At 34.6% G+C, this 24,766-nt stretch overlaps 1 protein-coding gene across 2 annotated transcripts in view; it reads left to right on the top strand.

The window, feature by feature from the left end:
* LOC110028762 (subtilisin-like protease SBT2.5) overlaps positions 1-24,766 on the top strand; it is a 32,560-nt gene that overhangs the window by 7,217 nt on the left and 577 nt on the right. For both annotated transcript variants that reach the window (XM_020730741.1, XM_020730742.1), the window contains exons 2-6: positions 8,562-8,763; positions 11,158-11,302; positions 11,424-11,818; positions 24,286-24,381; positions 24,475-24,547. In XM_020730741.1, the coding sequence (XP_020586400.1) occupies positions 8,597-8,763; positions 11,158-11,302; positions 11,424-11,818; positions 24,286-24,381; positions 24,475-24,547 (876 nt within the window). In that variant the 5' untranslated portion in view covers positions 8,562-8,596. The remainder of the gene's footprint in view (positions 1-8,561; positions 8,764-11,157; positions 11,303-11,423; positions 11,819-24,285; positions 24,382-24,474; positions 24,548-24,766) is intronic.

Raw genomic sequence — 24,766 nt, forward strand, 5'->3', positions numbered from 1 at the left:
TGCTGACTATTTGGTTCCTTGCGTTTGTGGAGGCTTAGTTTTATGATTTTGGAATGCTGCTCCTTTTTATGCTTTGCATGTACTTTAGAGGAAATTTGTTTTTTTGGATGTTTTGTGTTTTAGGCATATGTGAATATTGAGTTTAGTGGCAAATTGAATAATTGAAAAATGTTTTGGAGTAAAAATAAGTATTTGTTTCTTTCTTTGTAAGCTTAGCTTTTGGGTTTAACATGGCCTCTATGAAGTTCACATTCTCTAATAAATTTTTTTAGGGGTTGATGTGGAGTAGAATTAATATCATCTGGGAGTTTTGAATCAAAGGTGGATAGTGTATGTGTCTCAAGAGTTTGGAAGACCTGGACAAAGGACTATGAAGTTCACATTCTCTAATAAATTATACCAAAGTTAATGATTGAATTGGGTCTATTTGTAGCTGCGAATCATGGTTCTCGTAGTTCTTGTAATCCTCTACCATGGTTGAGCTAGGTTCAAGGCCAACAGTTCCCACGGTTGCAATATACGGTTGAGTCTTTTTTTGTTCATGGCATTTGCTGTGATGAAAACATCCATTAAAATAAAGTTATGACAAATGTTAAAAGCTCTCACGTGTGGGGGAGATTATTTGATTCTCATATTTGTTAGTTAAAAAAATATCCTGATATGTAAATACTAACATTTTAAATGATTTTTTTGTGCTTGTTCTAGACTTATTTTAGTAGATGGAACAAAATTTCTTTTCGGCAGCCCTAAACTTGCTTTTGCACCTCGTTATTGGGGTGATAATCTAATGATATAATTTAAATTAATAAATTAAATTATCAATTTATTAAAAGGTAAACTATTATATGTAACTTCTCTATCTATTTAAATGAATATATATAAAAGGGTTTTGTATTTTAATCATTTATGAGTTAAATTTATCAAGTTAATTCTTCTTCTACAAACTTGCCGAAACATTGAAGCCCTACGATTGATTTGTCGTTACTTCTGCTATTATCTTGTGACTTGATCTATCTTCATATCTCTGCTCATTTCACCAGAACTCCCTAGTTCTTTTTCTCCCTTACCATCTCGTTGTTCATCTTCATCGCAACTTGAAGCGTGACTCGTCGTCTTCATTGGATCCTGTTTGTTTTTTTTATAATTTGAACTATGGCTTTGTTCTTTGCCACGATGGCTTCTCATCACATTTTTTTCTTCATTGATGACGATGATATATCAAAGCTGCATATTTTTAATTGGCTACATTGGAAGGTCTGTTTGTTGCTTCTGGTGGTGACATTATATGATTATGTATTATGAAATTTAGAATTTATTCTATTTTATTTTATAAGTGAACATGTATAAAATTTATACTGCTTATGCCTGATATCTTGGGGTCAATACCTCAGGTAAAATGCCCTGTCTTGCTTTACCTCCTTTAATAATATTGAGAAATACCTAGTAATCATCCCTCATTTATAGGACTTAAGCTTTTGATGTATTTGATCCAACTTTGATGTTCTTTGGATCAACACTCACAAACACTTTGTTATCTTGAGGGTTGTCACATTACCACCAAATCAGAAGAGCTGCTAGTTCTTTTTCATTAGTACTCATGGTGATATTCTGTGCTGTACTTTTGTTTATTAGATGATTGTGTTGTTTCTGGCTGAACTTTTGCATCTGGTTTTAGTTTAAGGCTTTAAGTTGTGGAGTTTTCTAATTTACATATTTATGCTGAAGTTTTGGCTTGTTGATCAAGCAGTTAATTTAGCTGACTATACTTTAAAAATATTCAAAATGTTCCCTTGTTTTTCTCCTTTCAAACTTTTAAAATATTATCCCCGAATTGTTTAATGGTTTTTAATTAAATTTAATTGATTGCTCATAAAAAAAACATCCTCATTTCATTAACACTTTGGCTTATTTAGAGCCTTACAATATTTATAAATAAACCTTACAATATTTATAAATAAATCCCTAGATTTTTTCTATTTACAAATAGAACCCTATATTAGGTACAAATCTCAATACTCACCCTCATGATAGGCGAAAGATATTCACTAAGCCCATTTTATCACATAATCTAGTTAACTTCACCAAGCTAAGTCCTTTAGTGAGGGAGTCAACCATCTGCTCTTCAGTAGCACATGACTTAGTTCCAACAATTCATTATTCAGCTTTTCCTTCATGAAGAATCTATCAATCTCTAGATGTTTGGTTCTATGATTGTTGCACCGGGTGGTTAGCAATGTTGATTGCCGACTTGTTGTCACACCACAACTTCATTTGAGTTCTCTGATCCACCTTGAGTACGACCAACAAGGCTTTCAGCTACATCATCTCAGGAACTTCTAATTTCATGGCCTCGTATTCTGTCTCTGTTGTTGATATTGCTACAACTGACTGTTTCTTACTCTTCCATGAGACCAAGTTGCCACCTACAAACATGCAGTATCTTGATGTGGATCATCTGTCGTCAACACAATTTGCCCAGTCAGAATCACAAAAATCCCTTAATGTTTATATCTCTTTGTTCCTGAATATCAACCCATTCCCTGGTGCACTCTTCAGTTACCTCAGAATCCGATATATTACATTCATATGGCTCTTCCTTGGATCATGCATATAGCGGTTCACCACACTTACTACAAAAGAAATATCGGGTTGAGTGTGGCACATATAGATTAGACGAGCCACCGGCCTCTAGTACCTCTCACGATCAACTGATTCACCTGCCTCTGTATCGATTTGACCTTATCAATTGTAGAGACTTCGAGTTTGCACCCCCGAATACTTGTTTCCGTGAGAAGATCCAGTACATACTTTCTCTGGGATAGGATCATCCCCTTCATGGGCCACTTTAGTCCCAAGAAAGTATCTGAGTTGTCCTGAATCCTTCACTTCAATTTGCTTCCCCAATCTTTCCTTTAGTTGAACAATATATGCCTCATTATCACCAGTGATAATTATGTCATCCGCATACACAACAAGTATAGTAGTGTGACCTTTATGTTGCCTAAAAAACACTGTAGAGTATTGATTTGCTGATATACCATGCTAATCATCGTTCTAAACTTGTCAAAGCAAGCTTGAAGAGTGCTTCAAGCCATATAGGGGCTATCTGACAACGGATTTATCCAGGATTTAAGTGGAATGTAGTCTAAATCTTGCTAGACAATCATTTTGGACAAAATAAAGCCACAGATTTGATAAATCTGGATTTTGCGGATTTAAGCCGTAAATCTGGGATTTATTAAATCTTGCAAATCGGTAGGTTTACGGGATTTATGGCGCAGGGAAGGTAAGAACGTAGGTGAGAACGATGCGATAGGTTAAATCTTGTCAAATAATTTTATTAGATTTACTAAATCTTTTGACAGACAATTTTCTTGACAAGATTTAGTAAATTTGGATTTACTAGATTTACTAAATCCTAATAACTTAATTCTAATTCATTGTCAATAAACCCCATAGTGACTTCCTGAGCCTACACACCTTGCCCATTGTTTGTGATGTAATGATTTCTAGTGGCATCTCCATATATACATACTCCAGTAGCTCTTCATTATGAAAATCATTCTTCACATCCAGTTGGTAGAGTAACCATCCATCATTCACTGACAGAGAAGTCGGTGTCCTCACCTTTGCTGATCTTTGCTACTGGTGCAAAGGCTTTATCGTAATAAATGTCATATGTTTGACTGTACCTTTTTGCCACTAGTCGTGTTTTGTACCTCTCTACCTTTTCTTTTGGAATTTGTTTTATCGTTAAGATCCACTTGCATTCTAGTCTCTTCCCTGCTGGTAGTGGTACAATCTCTCATGTGATTTTCATCAAAAGCTTCAAGCTCTTTATGCATCGCCGTTTTCCACTTGTGATCCTCTTTGGCAACCTGTCAATACTTGGTTGGGTATAGAGATAAAGTCCAATGATACAATGAATGCTCCATACAAAGGTGAGATGTTAGAATAAGAAACTAAGTTCGCAATGTCAAGTTTCCGCCCAAAACGATCGGTAGGATGCCCCGCATTGCTTTCGGGGGTTTTTCTTAATATTCTTTTAGGGGTCGGTGTGGAGTAGAATTAATATCATCTGAGAGTTTTGAATCAAAGGTGGATAGTGTAGGTGTCTCAAGAGTTTGGAAGACCTGGACAAAGGACTTGTTGGCATCGTAGGCTCTGCTCTCTCAGCTTGCTTATTCCTCCATGTATGCACCCTTAGCTCATCTTCAGTCCAAATCCCACCACTTCTGGGGTCAATCTCCTCGATTTTTGTCTTCTCAGTTGATTCCTCTCATCACAGGACAACATTTCACCCAATTGCACCACTACTACTCACTTTCTCTTGTCTCATATCTCCAGTGACTGTTGAGTCACCGAATGGTGAATTCATCTCCAGAGTGTAGTATGCTTCTAACTCTCTAAATGGCACATCCATACTCACAAAGAGTCTATTCCCAATCTGGCTCTAGCATATACGACCCACCCTTCTGAGTAGCAGAATACCCCACGAACACACATTTTATAGCTCTGGGATCCAACTTCCTTACAGATGACCTGTTGTCTTTTATAAAACATACATTTCCAAATACCTGGGACGGAGGAGGAATAATATCACCTGTGAGTTTTGAATCAAAGGTGGACAATGTAGGTGTCTCAAATGTTGAGAAAGATTAGGACAAGAGACTTATTGACATTGCAGACTCTGTTCCCTCAGTTTTAGGTGTCTCAAATGCTGAGAAAGATTGGGACAAGGGACTTATTGACATTGCAGACTCTGTTCCCTCAGTTTGTTTCTTCCTCCATGTATATACCCTTGGCTCATCTTCAATCTGAAACCCACCTCCTCTGGGGTCAATCTCTTTGATTTTTGTCTCCTCAGTTGATTCATCTCACATCACAGGACATGACATTTCTCCCACTTACACCACTCTATCACCACTACGACTCACTCTCTTGCCTCATATCTCTAGTGACTGTTGAGTCATTAAAGGGTGAATTTATCTCTAGAGTGTAGTATGCTTCAAACACTCTGAATGACACATCCATACTCACAAAGAGTCTCTGTGCTTCAAACACTCTGAATGACACATCCATACTCATAAAGAGTCTCTTCTCAATCGGGCTCCAGAATACATAACCCTTCTGAACAACAGAATACACCACGAACACATATTTCACAGCTCTGAGATCCAATTTCTCTAGAGATGGTCTATTGTCTTTCACAAAACATAAAATTTCAAATACCTTCAATTGAAGGATACCACTATTCTCCTTTCAACATCTAACAAGGAGACTTTCACTCCAATATTCTTGAGGGCATCCTGGTTATCAATTGAGCGGCTGTCAACACTATTTGCCCCCATAATTGCCGTGTGACATTCATTGTCATCATCATGCTCCAGGCAACCTCTAGAAGATGCCGATTCTTCCTCTCTGTCACCCATTTTGTGCTAGTTTGTATGAGCATGTGGTTTGATGTTGTATCCTTTGAGCTGACATGTAGTCCCTGGATGCTTTCTTGATATATTCTGTTTCATTATCAAATCTCAATGCCTTCACAACTGCCCCATGTTGGCTCCGGATTACATTGTGGAAATCTTTAAAGTAAGCAACCATCTTACACTTCTATTTCATCAAGTATATCCAAATAACATGAGAAAAGTAATCAATAAATGAAACAAAATAACGATAATCATTCATAGAACTAGTAGATTAAAGTCCCGTATATCAGAATGTATCAAACACACCAGAGCTCCTATTCTCAAAACTTACATAAGAGCTCCTAATGAGCTTGCCAAACTCACAAGCATCACACACCCGTTTCTTCTTATTTGATTTTTCATACATAGATGGATACAATTGACTTAATAAACAAAGAATAAAATGTCTCATACATTAGTGATGTAACAGTAACACATCCTCAACGTTTTTTTCTTGGATTCTCATACTATAACACTTTCCACCGTGGATGTCAGAGTTAAGTCCATCCCCTCTCGGTCCAATTACCAGCTTCTGCTATGCCATGTTTCAGTCCAGTGTCCAGCCCTTCCATTTCTCTTGGAAGATCACTTGAAGAATATCAAGAGAAATAATGCATTTTAACTGGAGTAATGACACTAATGGATGACAGGTTTACTAGAAAAGAAAGAGCATTTAAAACATTAGACAAAGTCATATGATTGGTACATCTCACTGTGCCCTTAACAATTACAGGCTGTGTTGTACTATCAACAGTCTGTATACTCTCTGGTGCTGCTAGATGTGTATATGAAGAGAATTCTCCAGCAGTACCTATCATGTGACGAGAAACACCAGAATCTATGATCCACTCTAATGATCCTGTGATCGAAATAGAGGCAAGAGCAAGTGTGTCACCAGTACCTTTGCTGTCGATGGATTTGAAAGATCCTCAGCTCCATCTCCTGCTGCTTTCTGCTTCCTTTTCAACAACTCTAATAACTCGTGATCCTTCTCTGTTTACACATCTCTCTCTCGTCCTCTGCCACCATCAAATTTGTCTGATAGCCCCCTCTTCCACCTTTCCGACCCCCATGACCACGACCGCGAGCTCCATCTTGTACACGTCCACTTCTCTCTCTCCTTAGGTGGCTTAGGACAGGCCTTGCTCAGATCACCAACTTCACCACAGTTGTAACACTTGCGAGTCTCCCCCTGGACACCTAGCGTACCTGGGCTCGCAATAACCAATGCTGATTGTGCACCCGAAAAATCACTCGACTTAGAGTGTAGCTTCATGCGACTCTTCTCTTGTATCATTGCAGCAATGGTCTCATCTTGTATAGGAATAATCGCCTAGCTAGGAGAACCGATCTCCTTTGATCAAAGGTCAGGTTTAGATCAGCCAGAAACTGCATAGTCCTCATATGTGCAAAAATCTCTCCCTTCTTACATTCTGGATCACCAAAACTCGATATAGTTGAGTAGTGATCAAGATCTTGCCACAGTTGCTTTAAGTCTATATGGTACTCCTGAATTGATTTATCATTCTGAACCACTGTCTATATCTCATGTTGAATCTGAAGCATCTTTATGTGGTTCTCAACGCCAGCATAGATCTTCTTTAGCTTCGCTCAATTGTCGCTCACTTTTCGAATTCCATCTACTGATGAGGCGATAGATGAAACCACGGCGTTGAGTAACCAGGTGTAAAGCAAGGCATGTGTGCTCCTTCACTTATCCCTCTAAGTATTGTCACTCTTTGGCCCAACCCCTGTCATCATTCTTCTAGTCTCTTTCCTATTTGGGCAGCCTTAATCCGACGCGACCAACTCAGATATGTGGCCTGTTCATTGAGCTTCAAATCCACAAGGAGATCTGGTTTCACCTATGTCAGAGCACGTGCTTAGGTAGTGGCTCTCGTCGAAATACTAGTTTTCCTACCAAGACATTCAAAACTTTAGGATCTATCTTCCCCAAAGAGATCTGGTTTCACCTATGTCACCTATGTCGAAGACATTCAAAACTTTAGGATCTATCTTCCCCAAAAGTTTCATTCCTTTACCTCTCGCACTTTCTCGGTCTCCTAACATGCCTATTCACTAGGATAATATTAAAGCACACAGAGCACACGCAATTTCGTTCCTGTAAATTTGTGCAATCCAGTTTGCTCTAGCCCACACAAAGCCGCGATTTATTTGTCCCGCAAGCTAAAACATAAAACCACGATATTCTTTCCTGCACGACAGAGCCACTCGATCCTTTTGTGCTACCCAAAAAACCATGGAAGCGTCATCCCTTCTCTCGCTCGACACAGAACCGATCGCCATCCCTCTCGGCGCCTCTGATCATGACTGTATCACGCCCTTCTCAGTGCCGAAGCCACTCACACTTTCTTGTACTGAAGTTGTTTGTCTAGTTTTGCAGTAGGAGCAGAATCACGATACAAACCCGTCGACTACGTTTCTTCCTAGTCTTGCAGCAGCAATGGGAGTAGAATCGCGACACAAACCCAATGACTTCGCTTCTTCCTCATCTCGCAAATCCAGCAGACGTCGCGTCTCTGGTTTCATAGCAGAAGCACGATCGATGGTTTCGGGAGGGACAGGTGAGAGAAAGAGGAGCGGCGGCTAGGTTAGGGTCTGATACCAGATAGAATTGATTGCTTATGAAAAAACTTCCTCATTTCAACGCTTTGGCTTTTATTGAGCCTTACAATATTTACAAATGAATTCCTAGACTTTTTCTATTCATAAATAGAATCCTATATTAAATACAAACCTCAACAAATTATTTGGATGTTTCATAAGCATACAATTTTTTTTGTGGATGCTTTCCCTTCTATGTGACATGAAAATGCATGTATTAAACTTTTGGCTGCAGCTTGAGCTTGCTGAAGAAAATTTTTCAATTTTCTCTTGCTTTTTTTCTCTTTGATTTATCATTTGGAATACTTAATGAAGCTGAAACTTCAAACTACAGATCTTCAATCTAAATCGTTAAAAAAAATTGGCTATTTTAAGCTTTTCAGTTTACCATTGCATTTTGGTCTTGATCATTTATGCATTTACAGCTGAGGCATTGTCATGCTTATGCGTCTTATGCATTGATTGTAGGAGCATTGAATTGGTGTTGATAAATTCTGAACAAAATGGATCTCTGTCTCCTCGTTTTTCTGCTCCTACCACTTCTATGTTCTGGAAGTGGAGATGTTTATCTTATTACCGTGGAAGGAGAACCTGTTGTTAGCTACATGGGCGGGATAGATGGATTTGCTGCAACAGCGGCGGATTCTATGGAAGAGATGGATATAACCAGGTCTGTCTCTCTCTCTCTCTCTCTCTCTCTCTCACACACACACACACACACACACACATACATAGCTTGGGAATGGTGAGCTCAAGTAGAATTAACACCATTGATCATTCTAACTGAGTATGCAGGTCAATATGTATTTTTATGTAAAGCTCCATTTCAGTTACTTAGGGAAAAAGAAATGAACGGTCGAAACATGAAACAATGAAACGAAGTAGAGGAAGTGAGGAGTCGGGTAGCCGAAGAATTGGGAAATGAAGTAGAAGGATCGGGAAGCCAAGAGGGTAGATTTCGCTCTATAAAACGTCGCAGTCAGAACCGCACGACATGTCCGTGGTGAATGAAGACGAGAGGAGGAAGAAGGCCAAGGTGTTGCTTATTTATTTACTCGAAGAAGTGACACAACGACCTCGTGCGCTATGGTCGAAGGAAGATTAGGAACGCCATATTTCTTTGCGGCGTCAAGTTGCGACTAAAGGTAGAAGGAGAGAGCCAAGCACTGCGTGCGACAAACTTTTGACCCCCTAATTTTGAGAGAAGAAGAAGATGCTGAAGAAGGAAGAATCATCTTTGTCGAGCGGGTAGGATTAAATGGGAGGCAGAGGTGCCGAATGTTTGCTGTTGTGACCAAGCCGAATGAGAGGAAGTGCGTGTGCTTGGAGTTCAATTGAAGGAGGAGTTCTGTCGAGCTTCGAGCAGTCCGGTGCGAAGGAGAAGCAAGAAAGGTGGGAGCGGAACCCGAAGGAGGTGTCGAGCGGCTAGCGTACGAGAGCTTGTGCAGTTGATCCCGATCCCATGTGCAAAGGAAGTGTTCGAGCCAAAGGAGAACGAAGGGAAGAAGAAATTGTGTGGGATAGACCGAGCTTAGGGGAGACTGAAGGTAAGGTTAGGGTTTTAAATTATACATATATAAATTTAATATATTATTAATCATTAATTATTAATAATAGGTTTAAATAAATCAGGTTTTAAATTAAAGAAATTTTATAGTAAGAATGGTTAAAGTTTAATTTTGTTTATGTTCAATTATTTATTTTAAAATAAATATTTATGAAATATAAATGTAAATGTGTGTATATTTATAGGACTAATAGAAAAGTTACAAGTTACATAAAGTAACTTGAAAGCTAAATTAGGAAAACCAGCTTTATTATCAATATTTTATTCAGCTTAAATTGTTTAAAAGAAATAATTAAATGAAAGTAACAATTAGGATAATAATAAAATAATTAAAATAATATGATACATCAAATGTTCAAATAAAGGTAATTTACCTTTCTATAATAAGATTAACATATAATAAATTAATAATAATTCTTTATACATTTGACTTTTGATTTCTCATGGGAGATAAGTGAAGAGAATATTTAGAATCGTCAGTGATCGAGATGAGTACTCATTGTTCTTTTGTTGTAGTAATATTTTGCTTTTACTTGACCAAATGCATTTATTACAGTACCACATACCCATAATTTGTGATTCTACTGAATTTTGTTCATTTGATAAGAATGACTTGTGTGCTCAGCTTTGTTTAATTTATCATTGAATAATGTACAAGAATATTGACTTCTATGAAATTGAGAAAGAAATATTTATTATTCAAAAACAATATTTTTATAGTGTGTTTGTATGTGCATGTGTGATATGATGGAGTTTAACATTGTATGGTATTAGTGGTGGAACACTAAGGTACCCGTGCAATATATGGAAAAGGATATTGATATTCATGTTTCTTGATTGACACAATTTTTAGACGCTGTTCTTGTGACGGTTGTACATATAATGAATGATATTGGTTTGCTATTAATATAGTAAAATTTATTAATAGCATCTCAAATGTTAATATTGATTCATTAAAAGTTTAATTGGCATGCATTTTACTTTTTTTTTCTTTGTATTAATGTAGTTTTGGAATATGAGTATTCGATGTCTTGTTTAGCTCATTGTTATTTTAAACGAACTTTTCAGATTAATTTAACTGATTAAAAGATGAGTGATGGAAGAGAAAACATGTATAGAAGATGCTGAGGTAAATTTAAATACTATTTTAATTTAAATGATTTAGCAGCTCTTTCATTTGATTAATAGTTAGTTACAAAAAATAAATAAAAAAAAATTCAATTCTCACCGTCTCTGTTCCCGCTTTGGTTAATTCCAAGCCCTGGGACGGGTCGTGATATTTTACCCTTCCACTGATTTCTAAGCCAATGAACATCTAGTATTTTATCTCTTTTCTCTTGGGAATTCTTGTTGGCTCGATTTGCTATTATTTTTTAATGCTATCATATTTTTTATTTGTTGCATGGTCAGAGTTGGTTCTTCTGCATATTTTGATTTGTGCACTTACCAACTCTTCTTTTTTTTGCCAAGTTCTTATTTTGTTTTATGACCTTGCAGTGAATCTGCCACGTCATACTCTCTTTACCTGAAGAGAAAGCATGATGAACTTCTTGAATCTATCTTTGAAGCTAATTCATATAAGAAGATCTACAGCTATTGCCATCTTATCAATGGTTTCTCCGTACATTTGACTCCTGAACAGGTAACCCCTCATGCAAAACTTGTACTCTTGGGTCATTTTTTATTTATATCTGCATGAGTTTACATGTAACTTCTCTTTGTTCTTGTTTTATAACATTTATGCACCATGATTTAACATTTAGGCGAAGGCTCTGAGCAAATTGCCTGGAGTAAAGCATGTCGAGAAAGATGTGAAGGTAAGGAAATTAACAACGCATACACCACAATTCTTGGGACTGCCTACAGGAGTATGGCCGACAGGAGGAGGCTTTGACAAAGCAGGGGAAGATATTGTTATTGGTCTTGTTGACTCGGGAATTTTTCCAAAGCATCCAAGTTTTTCTACTTACAATACTGATCCATATGGTCCTCTTCCTCGGTATAGAGGGAAATGTGAAATTGATCCAGAGTTCAAGAGAACCTTTTGCAATGGAAAAATAATTGGAGCTCAACATTTTGCAAAAGCTGCCATAGCTGCTGGGGCATTTAATCCAGCAGTGGATTTTCCATCTCCTCTAGATGGTGATGGCCATGGAACGTAAGCCCTTTAAATTCTCAAGTTTCAATTATACACAACAAGCTACAATTAATGGAATCTTAGTCGGACATTTAAGCTCATGTTTCTAAATCAACATCTCAACTTTATGATTGTTGAACCATGTTGTTTGCTTCAAAGTTAGTTCCTGTTGATTAGTGGTTTATTTTTAATTTGTTATGATTATTTTCTTGTAGACATACTTGTTAATACCAAATTATACACCTTAGCGCAAAGGTCTTGCGCAGTGTCTACTTCTTGAAATGCTATTAGAAAGAACCGTAAAAAATTATAAGATAACGAGTAATATATTGCGAAGTTTAAAATAGTGCAATTGGGTATTGAGCCGTTTTATTGTTCATGTAGCTAGGAATAAGTCTCAAAATCAACAAATTGTATAAAGCAAGAAGTAATCTACTAAGCTCAAAGTATGTAGTAAAAAAAAAACAATTTAACATCTTAATCTTTTAGTAGGTTGAAATATAACATATTAACATTCTATTACGATAAAAATAATAATTTGTTTAAAGAATTAATATGTTAACATCCAAATGTAAAATCATAAAATAAGAATGATTCTACAAATATAAAAGAAGAACATAATAAATTAACAAATCAAAATATGTTTGATACTGCTAGTATATCAGGTAGTTATCATTCATCAAAGTGGATATGATAAGCCAATAAAGTTAGAATTTCTAATTCAAAATTTTCAATACTTTTTTCACTTATTCAGTCTTTATTAGAATCATTAGCATGACGATTTATTTTCTTCTTCTCATCCTCATGTGTAGGCATGTTCTTGCATATCTCGTTTTAACTGTCACATATCTTCTTCTTATTTAATCAATATTAATTAATAAGAATATTTATCAGATTTTAAAACAGTGAGTATATTGATATTAACAACATAGATTATATTCTTAGTTTGAATTATATGGGAAATAAAGATTGATGATTAGTTTTTTCTTAATATATTTATTTTAAGAAAAATTCTAGCTCTAATTATATATTAGTCAATAGAATTGAGCTGGATAGACCTCATATTTTGTGAGGCGCAAGCCTCATATTTATGAGTCATTACAAATTTTTCAAAAAAGTGTTGATGCGAGCCTCAAAACGAGCCAAATATTGCACAAATCTTAACCATGATTGTGGGTTCTAAAAATTCCAACACCACAGACTCTCACATGTTGTTGTTGTTGAGAAAGATCTTTGAGGGTCAAAATTTCAGAAGGCAGATCGAGTTGTAGATAAGACACTACCCAGAGATTTCACCATCATTTTGCAATTAGTTTTTGATATGGGGTTTGAGGTTTCTCATAGGCACAATTCCCTATAGTTAATTACCCATCTTGATAATGGGAAAGCTCTTTCGATTAAGGCTAGTCATTAAAAATTGAATGTTCAACATTTAGTAGTAGCAAACAAACATTTTAAATTGTAAAATTTATTACTTAAAGTGGATGGTGGAGGAAATGATTATGAACGAAATCAAGATCTCATGGCTCAGTCATCCTGAGTCGTTAGGGTCTCTGATATATTTCAGTCAACCTTACTGAAATATTCTTATCAGTAACCATGAGTTGCATCGTTCAAGAGACCGTTATAGATTTAGAGTGGTTTTGTCTAAGGGGATAAATTTAAATCGACCTTAGCTAACAGAAGACTTTATTTCAATCACATGTAATATTATGATTTACAACTCAAATGACAGAAAATCGTTGTGGAACATGCAGGCTACATCCACAAAAGTGATATAATGGTTAACCACCTGTTTAGAGAGCTTTTGTTGTGATCATTATTTTTTGGAGTTTTTGGGCCACTCCATACAAACAGTTGGCTTAAGCCACGTCCTTACTAGCATGAAATTATTTTGAATGTGAAAATAAAGGTACATTTGATGTGATATTAGTTTTTTTGTGAGTTTAAAAATCAAAAGTTTGTCGCCATCAACAAACTATTACGGAGGGGGGATTTGATTTGCTTAAGTTTTTAAGTGATTAATTTTATGTTAATGTTTAATCTGTTACTTTGAAAATTTAATTTAATATTGTGACTCATTTAGTTGAGATTTGCAATCAACACCACCATCTGGGAATGTTGTATTTGTAATCCATTTGAAATTTAATAGTTTTGATGTCTTTAGAATTTTATTCAAGTCGACGTCTGTTTTTATAAGGAGGATCAGACTAGATTTGGATTTGCAAATTCTTGTCTTATGCTTTGGACATTTATTTCAAAATTACTAGTTTTGTTAACTCCAACATTTATGATGGGAATCAGACTAGTTGAGTGGGATATACATTCCTGTTCTATAGACAAACGATCTGCTTGATTGACTTTCAAAATATGAACTATTTGATTGCAAATTTAGCCTTAACCTCACATCATTTCTAAGTTGTTCGTTAAATCAATTAGAATTTTAGCTAGAGCTCATGCGGGTTTTAAATTTCACATATTTCAATATCTTAAAGAGTTTTATCAGCTTTAAAGATTGCTTCGGTTGAGATTTACATCGGGGAATGTTGTGTTTTGATTTCATTTGAAATTTAATAGATTTGATATCTTTAGAATGTTAGTCATGTCAACCCCTGTCTTTATAAGGAGGAGAATCTCTAGATTTGGATTTGCAAATTCCTATCTTATGATTTGGACATTTTTTTCAAAATTACTAGATTCGTCAACTCCAGTGTTTACGAGGAGGAGCATCAGACTAGTTGGGTGAGATTTACGTTCCTTTCCTATTGACAAAAAGGCCTAATTGATTGACTTTCAAAATATGAACAGTTTGAGTGCAAATTTAGCCTTAACCCTGTAGCATTCCTAAGTTGTTTGTTAAAGCATTTAGAATTTTAGCTAAAGCCCATGCGTGTTTTTAATTTCATATATTTGAATATCTTAAAGAGATTTATAAGCTTTAAAGACTTGCACAATCTTTAATCCATGAATTTGATGTGGAATTTACTTCAAGAGGCACACACATGCAAGATTTTGAAAATATATATAAATTAATTGCTTATATGAACACCCTAAAGCGTGCATAACTTTAGAATAGCTCAAGTGTCACTCTTCTAAGTCTTAAGAGTGGGACTCACCTTTCAAGATATTGCATTGACTTAGAAAATAATCATGAAGTTTATATACATTTTGAAATCATTCAGAGCTTAAAATATTTGTAACTATTGTGATTTAGGGCTTTAACAGGGTTGCCTTCTGTTTGTTAGCAAATGTTATTGCCAATCTGGTGGAGAATTTTCATATTTCAAAAGCCTCATGTTTGGATTATTTTTATACTCTATGAGCCTAAATTTGAAAGCCCAAAATTCCAAATATTTTTTAAATCTTAAGAGCATAAATTGTGAAAGCCCAAATTCGAGATAATTTTGAACTTTAAGATCCTAAACTTAGAAAGCTTTAAATTCAAGTTTTTTTTTAACCATAAGAGCCTAATTTTTAAAACTCTAGATTCAAATTATATTTTAAAATTCATATTTTAAATTATTTCATCAGTTCCAAAGAAGTTTAATATTTTAAGTTATTTACAAGTCCAAATCACTTAATATTTTGGTAGCCTCTTAACGTCAACATCATTAGGGGGCACAAGGGAATGCCTACTTTTTCAATTGCCTTAAAAGATTTGTGGACAGTGTTGTGAGACATTGCCGCCGATGAAAATATATATTTAGTCCGCGATCTTAAAAGTCGTTGTAAGCCTTTAATGTACTTCTAAAAAGGTCAAATCATAAGCAAGCATTTTCTCGAGCAATACTTTACTTTTCGTGAATGACATGTATTTGAGTTTTTTTATGACGAGTATTTAAATCCCTTAATTTTATTAAAAAAATTCCACATGAGTCTGCAATTTTCCCGAATCATATTTAATTCCTATGGATGGGCACTCAAGCTTCAGCGAATGAACATTTCAAAATTCTATCCAATACCCATTTTGTTATACCTTTGCTAATAGAACAAACAGTGTTACAACAGCGATTGACGATGTTGAAGTAGCAACGACAAAATCAATCGAATGAACATTTCAAAATTCTCTCCAATACCCATTTTGTTATACCTTTTCTAATAGAACAAACAATGTTACAACAACGATTGACGATGTTGAAGTAGCAACGACAAAATCAATAAATAAAATAAATAAAAAGAAACACAACACTAATTTTTTTTTTCTTACAACACAATGTAAAATTTAAAACGATGGCTTGGCTGGCAGACATGGCTTGGGAGACTTTGGATAGGGCAAGTGGAGAAGAGGGGTTTCACATAGCCTTTTCTTTGTTCAACGAAAGAGGCGCAGAAGAAGCAAGGGTCGCTTTGTGTGTGGATTTCGAATAAAAAGCTTGAGCTTGTTTTTCTAGGGATCATGCGATTGTCAGCAAGGCAACAAAATGGAGGAGGGCTCGGGCTTCTGTTTGGGAGTCGGTGCAATCGGAGGGAAAGGAGGACATTCTTATTATTAAGTGGTTTGGAATACCTTCATCAGTAATTATGGGTTACTTTCTCCTAGGGGGTGGGTCATTTGTTTTATTGGGTCTAGTACTTAATTCTATCAAGTTGGTCCCTAGTAATCTAACTTAGGCTTCTAGACTGGACTATTCTAAGATATATGTGGACTTGGGTTTTCTTCTATGTTAGCTAACTTAGGGTTCACAGTTTGGATCTACATATGTGGTGGTTGTGAGAATTAAAGTTGGTCAACTTTATCAGGGTTTGATATTTAACTCGTGATTGTTATTTTTAAGTTTGTCAATTGTGGTAAAAATCAGGGTTCTTTTAAGTGTTTAAAGTTTTCAGTTTTCCTGGGTTGTCGGTTGTTGGAGTTTATCAATGTTCTACTAAAGTTTAGTTTCCACCCTAGGTTGCAGTTCTTTGTTCTTCTCTCTAAGTTTGACCTCTAATGTTTAGTTTAATGCTTTGTGTTTGGGGCTTATATTCAAAACAATTCAACTCAAACCTTTTATGTTTGTACTCCATATTTAAGGGTCATCTATATACTCACAAAAATTATTTTATTTTTTTCTTTTTTATGCAAAAAGAATTTTTTATCATACAAAGAGTATGAGCGATATAAGCTTATTTTTAATTATATCACTTGAAATGACTCAAGACTTATGTACTCAAATGCCAAGATTACGAAATAACATGCTTCTACTGAGAATCATGTTCATTCTGGAGATACTTATGTTTATGAATATTTGAATCTTACTTAGATTAAGCTGTCTAAGTAAGATATTCTTTTTTATGCAAAAAGAATTTTTTATCATACAAAGAGTATGAGCGATATAAGCTTATTTATATATTAATTATATCACTTGAAATGACTCAAGACTTATGTACTCAAATGCTACTCAAATGCCAAGGTTACGAAATAACATGCTTCTACTGAGAATCATGTTCATTCTGGAGATACTTATGTTTATGAATATTTGAATCTTACTTAGATTAAGCTGTCTAAGTAAGATATTCTTTTTTATGCAAAAAGAATTTTTTATCATACAAAGAGTATGAGCGATATAAGCTTATTTTTAATTATATCACTTGAAATGACTCAAGACTTACGTACTCAAATGCCAAGATTACGAAATAACATGCTTCTACTGAGAATCATGTTCATTCTGGAGATACTTATGTTTATGAATATTTGAATCTTACTTAGACTAAGCTGTCTAAAAGAGCCATGCAAAATTTATGTAAATTAATGTTTTAAATAATGAGCTCGATGGAGTGATTGGTTATGATTAAAAAGATCTTTTGAAAAATCCCTTTAGATTAAATTTCTTTTGGCTTTGTATTAGTTTTGTTTGTTTAGTTTAGTTCATTTTATTTTGGAGTAAGTTTTAAAAAGATTTACTATTTTGCTGGAAATTTTATATTTTAGGTTTGTTAAAAGTGTTTTAGTTAGAGATTGTCAACAAGGTTTATATTTTAGGTTTGTTAAAAAGAGTTTTAGTTAGTTTTGTTAAAATTTTATTTAGGAGAGTAGATGTTTTAGATTTGACTTGGGTTAAGAAAGACAGAGGTAGACCCAGGAAGACTTGGGCGTATTGTATAAAAATGATCTTAATTTATTAGAATTAAATGAAAATATGACACTAAATAGGACGCTATGGAGAAAAAGGATTCATGTAGGCGACCCCACGTAGTGGGATTAAGGCTTTGTTATTGTTGTTGTTGTTGTTGTTGAGCACATTTAGTTTATATAGAAAATTTGATTTTTAAAATAATTTTTGAACTTGACTAGGCTTTTTTTCTCACTTAGTCTAAGGAGTTGAATTTCTTTCTCTTATAAGCACACCAATCACACATCCTAGTGCACATGAAACCACATCAACTTGCTTTTTCAGACTTGCATATTTGATACTCAGCTAACTTGCATAAATTAAAAGAAACTCACCCAACTTGTATGAATTAAAAGAGAGTTCACTCAACTTGCTTGAATGAAAATCTAATTACTTAAGGATATTGACATGTAGTTATCTTTCATACATCATTCTTCAAATTTTATATTATTTACTTAACATGGAACACGGAGTATGAATTTTTTTTTTATTTTCTAACATACCACAAAAACTTGACATGAATTAAACATACCCTTAAGTACATCACAACATACATACACATGCACCTACACTTACACACATGCATACATGCATGCTAAAACATACACACATACATACACTCACATGCCAAACATATATATGTTTGTCATGTTCTTATTTTCACATAGTTATCTACACATTTCCATAAGCATAGTTAACTATACATTTATACACTTGTCATCTTACATATATGTCACATTGCACATATTTACATGTCACTTTGCTCATTTTCATATATTAAATTACACATATTTGCACACATATACTCACACATACACATACATATTCATTTTATCCCTCTTTCTCCTTTAGCCCTTTTATTACTATTTTATTTATTTATTTATTTTTGTGCTTTCGGGTAGGGCTTTTTTACTTTAGGGTTAGGTGTATGCTTTGTTCGAAGTGGTTAATTATGGCTGAGCTAGGGCTCGGTTCAGGACTTAGATGGGTTAGGATTCTCGGTTTTGGTCTGTAGGTGAGTTAAGGGTTGAGTGTTTTAAGTGGGTTAGGGATAGGATCATGAGGTTTTGGGTTTGAGTGTCTAAGAGAGTTTAAGGTTCGGTTTGGGTAGGTTAAATGGGTTAGTTTTTCGGGTTAGTGGGTTTAGTAGGCTTAGGCTCTAGCTTTAGTGAGGGGAAGGGAATAAATGAAGCAAAGAAATGAGGGGAGAAACATTCGGCCATGCTAAACCTAAGAGAAAGACAATGATTACATAACATGAGATAAAAGGAATAAAAGCCATATGTTTTATAGTGATACACGAGAGGGAACACCAAAGAAAATCAAGATAAACAAATTGTACATACAATATACAATTGAAAACAAATAAATAACATAAGCATGATGGAAAATGAAATTGAACATAAATAATATGATCATGGAGAATTACTAAATCACATGGTGGAAAACGAAACTGAACATGAAATAATATGAAGAACATGGATAATTACTAAATCATATGGTGGAAAATGATATTAAACATGAAATAACATGAACATGTAGAATTACTAAACCACATGCTGAAATTTCAAATTGAGAGAGGGAAAAGTAATGTTATACTTTCTTTCATGAATGAAATTGTCCTTGTTCTTTTTTGCTTTTATTTCCATTGATGATTGTCTTGGTTTGGATGATTAAAAAAGAGGAGAGAGTGGATAAGCTCTCGGTTTGGTGGGGAAGAGAGGAGAAAAATTGAGAATAAGATGGAGAGGAGAGGGGTTTTGGTGAGGAATGAGGAGAGGGAGAGAGTGAGGGTCGAATAGGGTGGAGGAGAATGAGGGGGTCACGGTTTTTGAGAGGGGCTTTCTGAGTGGGGATTTTGGGGGAAAAAGAAGTTGAAGGGGGTTCATGATGAGGTGGACCAATGGAGGGCTAGGATGGAGGATGTAGTGAGATGAAAGGCTAGGATCAAAGGGAGTGGAAGAGAGAGGGAAGAATGGGGCATCAACATGGGATAAAAGGATTTGAATTGATCAGATGGAAAGGTTGGATGGAGGATATTATGAGAGGGAGTGGAGGGCTAGGATTAAAGGACATGGAGGGAACTTTTCAAAAAGGGAAGGGCATTAATGTAATTTACCAAGGTAGTTAGGCTAGTTATGCCAAAATGCAAGTATAGGTCATTTGAAAGAGAATGAAACAAGGAATCTAATGGTCTAAATCATTTTGAAAAATGTGTCAAGCTCAAGTTATGGACCTTTGAAGTAACTAGGTGGTTAAAAGTTGGTTATAAGGTGGTTACAAGCTGGTTATGATAAAATTTTTTTACTTAAACTCATGTGGTAGAGAAAAATATAAGAAATTTGGTATTGCAAGTGGTTTTGTTCAAAACAAGCTCCATATGAGATTATTTCAATTCAAAGTGGGCACAAACCCTTATGAGAGAGAAATTGGACTTTGAGTTGGGGTTTTTAATTGATTTTGTTATACTAAATTTCGTGTTTTTGAATTTAGAACAACTTTACTTGAAGTTCAAACATGATTCAAGGTCATTTTGAGGTAGTTATGGTCAAATTATTATTTTTTATTATTGAAATTATTATTTTCTCTCTCCAAATTATCTTCGTCTCAATGGACCTCCAAACGAAGTCAGATTTAGGCCTGGGGGGGCTCATTCAAAAGGTTTTGACAATACAGATACAATGAAGAAGTCCTTTTTGAAAAAATAATAATTTGTTGAAAAATTCTTACGTGGGGTCATTTTTCATGCATGAAAATCCTAGGTGCACAATTTTCTACAGAAATGGTTTTTGATGACCACCAAATTGGGTTTGTATGCTCCTTATATGTGATTATGAAGGTTATTCGACTTACAAACTGTAATTTGGATCACTAGATTTACCTGTGGAGAAAATGATAATTTTAGGGTTAGTGAGATACAACTATTAATGCATGAAAATTGAATTTGAAAATTTTATGTAAAATTCTTTCAACGATCGTCGAACTTGTTGGCATGGTCTTTATATGTGATAATTAGTATCATGCAAATTTCAGAATGAAGTTTTGAATCCTACAATGACTTTAGAAGAGACAACTATAATCTCAGGATTTTGGTTAATTAAGATTAATATTAGGTCAATTTTAGGGTATGATTAAAAGTTGGTTATATTTGCAGTTTGTTTTGGTTAATATAATTTTGTTAATTTAATTTTCAGTTTTATTAAATTAGGGTTTTCTCAAGATTCAATTAAAACTTAATTCAAGAAATGAATTGATAAAAACATGAGGTCAACAATCTTGTATTTTATTATGGGACTTATTGAATCTTTTGCTTCAGTGGCAAAATTCTCTTGATGGACCCCCTCCCATTGATCAACAAAGTTTTTTCATTGATCTGACAAGAGGAGCATTAGTGTGTCAGTCAGCTGATGAAAATCGACAACAAGACAACTGATGTATTTTTCTTTCTAATTAGGAATCAACGTGATAGAAATGCACTTCAGGCATTCACAAAGGAAGCAAATGCAATCGCCAATTTGCATATTGCCATTTTTAAGGTCATACTTAAGAAAAAGTGTTACGAGTTGTATGTGTATCGTCCCTTGAAAGTTTGCATCTTTTATTGATTAAAAACTAAAAGGTACAAGTCAAACAAACACAGAGAAAGTAGAAGTAGAGGATATTTGTCTACTACATATACTCAAAACAAATCTAACTAATTACATATGCTCAAAACGACACTATGAAAGAAAGTTGCTTGAGTTATCCTCTCGGGTACAACAAACAACAAAATTACTAATTCAAAGATTATGTACAATTAATCTGAGACATCAATCTATGAAAATATACTAGAAGTAGAGGATATTTGTCTACTACATATACTCAGAACAAATCTAACTAATTACATATGCTCAAAACGACACTATGAAAGAAAGTTGCTTGAGTTATCCTCTCGGGTACAACAAACAACAAAATAACTAATCCAAAGATTATGTACAATTAATCTGAGACATCAATCTATGAAATTATCTCAGCCACTGGAACGTCAACGTTCTTCCAAATCTTAGATAAAGACCAATATAAACAACTTATAAGAATGCTATCTTAGCACCTTAGGTTTACCATCAGTGGTAGTGAATCCTCCTCAACCTCACAACTTGTTAGTCTTATTCCAAAAATATTATACAATAAACATTTGGTCATCAATTCAGGTGCTTGTCGACACTTCTACCCAAATGCAAACATGTTTTATCATATGAAAAATGTAACAAATTCTATTGTTACTTTACCAAATCATACACAAATCTTCGTCAATTTCTTGTTCGGTTGTCACACTGTGGCACTGCAAATTAGTGTTGCGATGCTGTTGAAGTAGTGTTGCGCTGTCAAGCTCCTGGGTTTTAGGCCATTTTTCTTCATGGATTAGTGTTTTGGTGCTCGAACTATTGAGTCACGGCGTTGAAATATGATGCTATGTCCAAGCTTTTGGGTTTTTCTCTAAATTTGATCTCCTCTAGCGTTTCTCCTTGCTAAACTCACATTGTGGCACCAAGCTCTCGAGTTTCTAGCTTTAAATTTTGTCATCTAGAGCAGTGATGCTATCCCTTCAATTTTGTTTGATTTCTTCCATTTTTTTCCCTTGATCACAAAATAACTTAATTAGTATGATAAATGTGCAAAAACATATATAAATTAACACACAAATTATCCTAATTTTTAATGCACTCAATTTACTCAACACTGGCTAGGGATCCTATTTTTTACGCAAAGAATTTCTCATGGATTTTTGTATCTATTTTGAAATTTTTTTAATAATTTGGAAATTAAAAAAGCATCATATAATCTTCTTTCTTAGTTGAAGCATAGTATTGTAGCGACTCCTATTTGTGTATTAACTTAGCTAACTCAACTCTTACTGGACATTCAAATATGTCTTTATTCTCTATTTTCTAATAACCAAGCTGCTCTTCATATTGCAATTATTTATGTCTTTCATGAGAGAACAAAACACATTGAGATTTATTGTCACTTTATTCAAAACAAAGTCGTTGACGGCTCCATGAAGCTCATGCCTACTATAACTGAACAACAATTTGCAACCGTCTTCACCGAACCATTAATAGTTGGCCCCTTAACCACACTTCTATCTAATGTGGCTATAAAATATATCTATAATTCGGCTTGAGGGGGAGTATTACTGGTACACCGTTGCTACAGGATTTCAGGTGACTTCTTTATTTCAGCTATCAACCAATATATCTATAGCCTTTAATAAAAACTTTCATACATATATATATAGAAGCCTTTGTCATGTAAAAACAAGTAGTGTAACATTTATTCTCCTGGTAATAAAAGATTCACTTTCTTTCTGTGGTCTCTTCCCCTCAGGCATCTCATCTCTTGCCATATTAATAGTTCCCAAGCATGGCTGATAAAATAACACACTCTATCTACCATGTGCTGTAGTACATAGAGCACATAATGAGTGCTATTTTGATTTCCTGCTGTTTGTTTTGTAAAACAATGCATGAAGTGAGTTACGCTTTTGACAATCAGCAATTTAAATATTTGTTTTTTTTGCTCCAGTGACAGATAAGTTAGAGAAAGTCGTCTTAGATGATTTGGTCATATTTAACGTCGACCATCTGATGATCAAACTAGGAGAGTAGATTTTTTAGATTTGGCTTATGTTAAGGCAGGCAGAGGTAGACCTAGAAAGACTTGGTCATATTGTATAAAAAATGATCTTAATTTATTAGAATTAAATGAAAATATGACACTCAATAGGACGCAATGGAGAAAAAGGATTCATGTAGCCGACCCCACTTAGTGGGATAAAGGTTTGTTGTTGTTGTTGTATGTTTAGTGTGATGAAATATTTTTTTAGCTGTTTATTACTAAAGATTCTTGTTAGCAAATTAAACTGCGTGATATTTTCTACTTAAAAATACTTACATAGATGATGAAGTTATGTCTAGCTTATTGTTGTCCTTTTTGCATTTTGCGGTGATGCCTTTGATCTTGCATATTTACTTCTGTGGAAAAAAATTTGAATCAATCATTTATTGTCCTAGGAGTTTGGTTATTTCTTACCTGTTGTTGCTTCTATTTTCTAAATGACTACCATTTGGAGGGTGAACATGTAATTCTCAGAATTTTGTTGATGTTGCTATTGATTTCAACATATCTTGTAATTAGTGTTACATGAAGTATATCATTTTCTGTTCAGTGCTGAACGAACGCAACTTATATTGATACTTTATATCTTGTGTGTTTTTATCCAAATGAAATACGAAGAAATTTTTAGACCTGTTTCCTTGCAGTTTTTATTAGATTCTCATCATCTTTTGAATTGAAATGGAAATATTATGATTACTATTCCTTATTTTAATTTTTCTCATTCATATACTTTGTCAGTCACACAGCTGCAATAGCTGCTGGAAACAATGGAGTTCCAGTGAGAATGCATGGGTATGAGTTTGGCAAGGCCAGCGGCATGGCTCCACGAGCCAGGTTTTGCACCATGTTTATTATATGAAGATGATATGAAATTTGGGCTCAAATAAGCAATTTGGTAGCTGTACTTTTTTGTCCTTTTTCTTGCAGGATTGCTATTTACAAAGTTCTTTATAGGCTTTTTGGTGGCTATGTATCTGATGTAGTGGCTGCTATTGATCAGGTACTAGCTTGCGTGTTCATAGAATTGTTTTGCTATAGTCGTAGATAATTACTAGAATTTCATGTGGCTTACTGTTATAGTTGTTAATGTCATTTTCTTAAATGAATGACTGTAAAATTATTATCTAATGATGTATTTTTTATACATTTATCCTTGAAAGATATTTTAATTTAAACGTTACTGGGTTTTAACAACTTTTATAATTCAGACCATTTTGGT

This window comes from Phalaenopsis equestris, unplaced genomic scaffold (genome assembly GCF_001263595.1).
Source record: "Phalaenopsis equestris unplaced genomic scaffold, ASM126359v1 Scaffold000525, whole genome shotgun sequence".
Classification (NCBI taxonomy): Eukaryota; Viridiplantae; Streptophyta; class Magnoliopsida; order Asparagales; family Orchidaceae; genus Phalaenopsis; species Phalaenopsis equestris.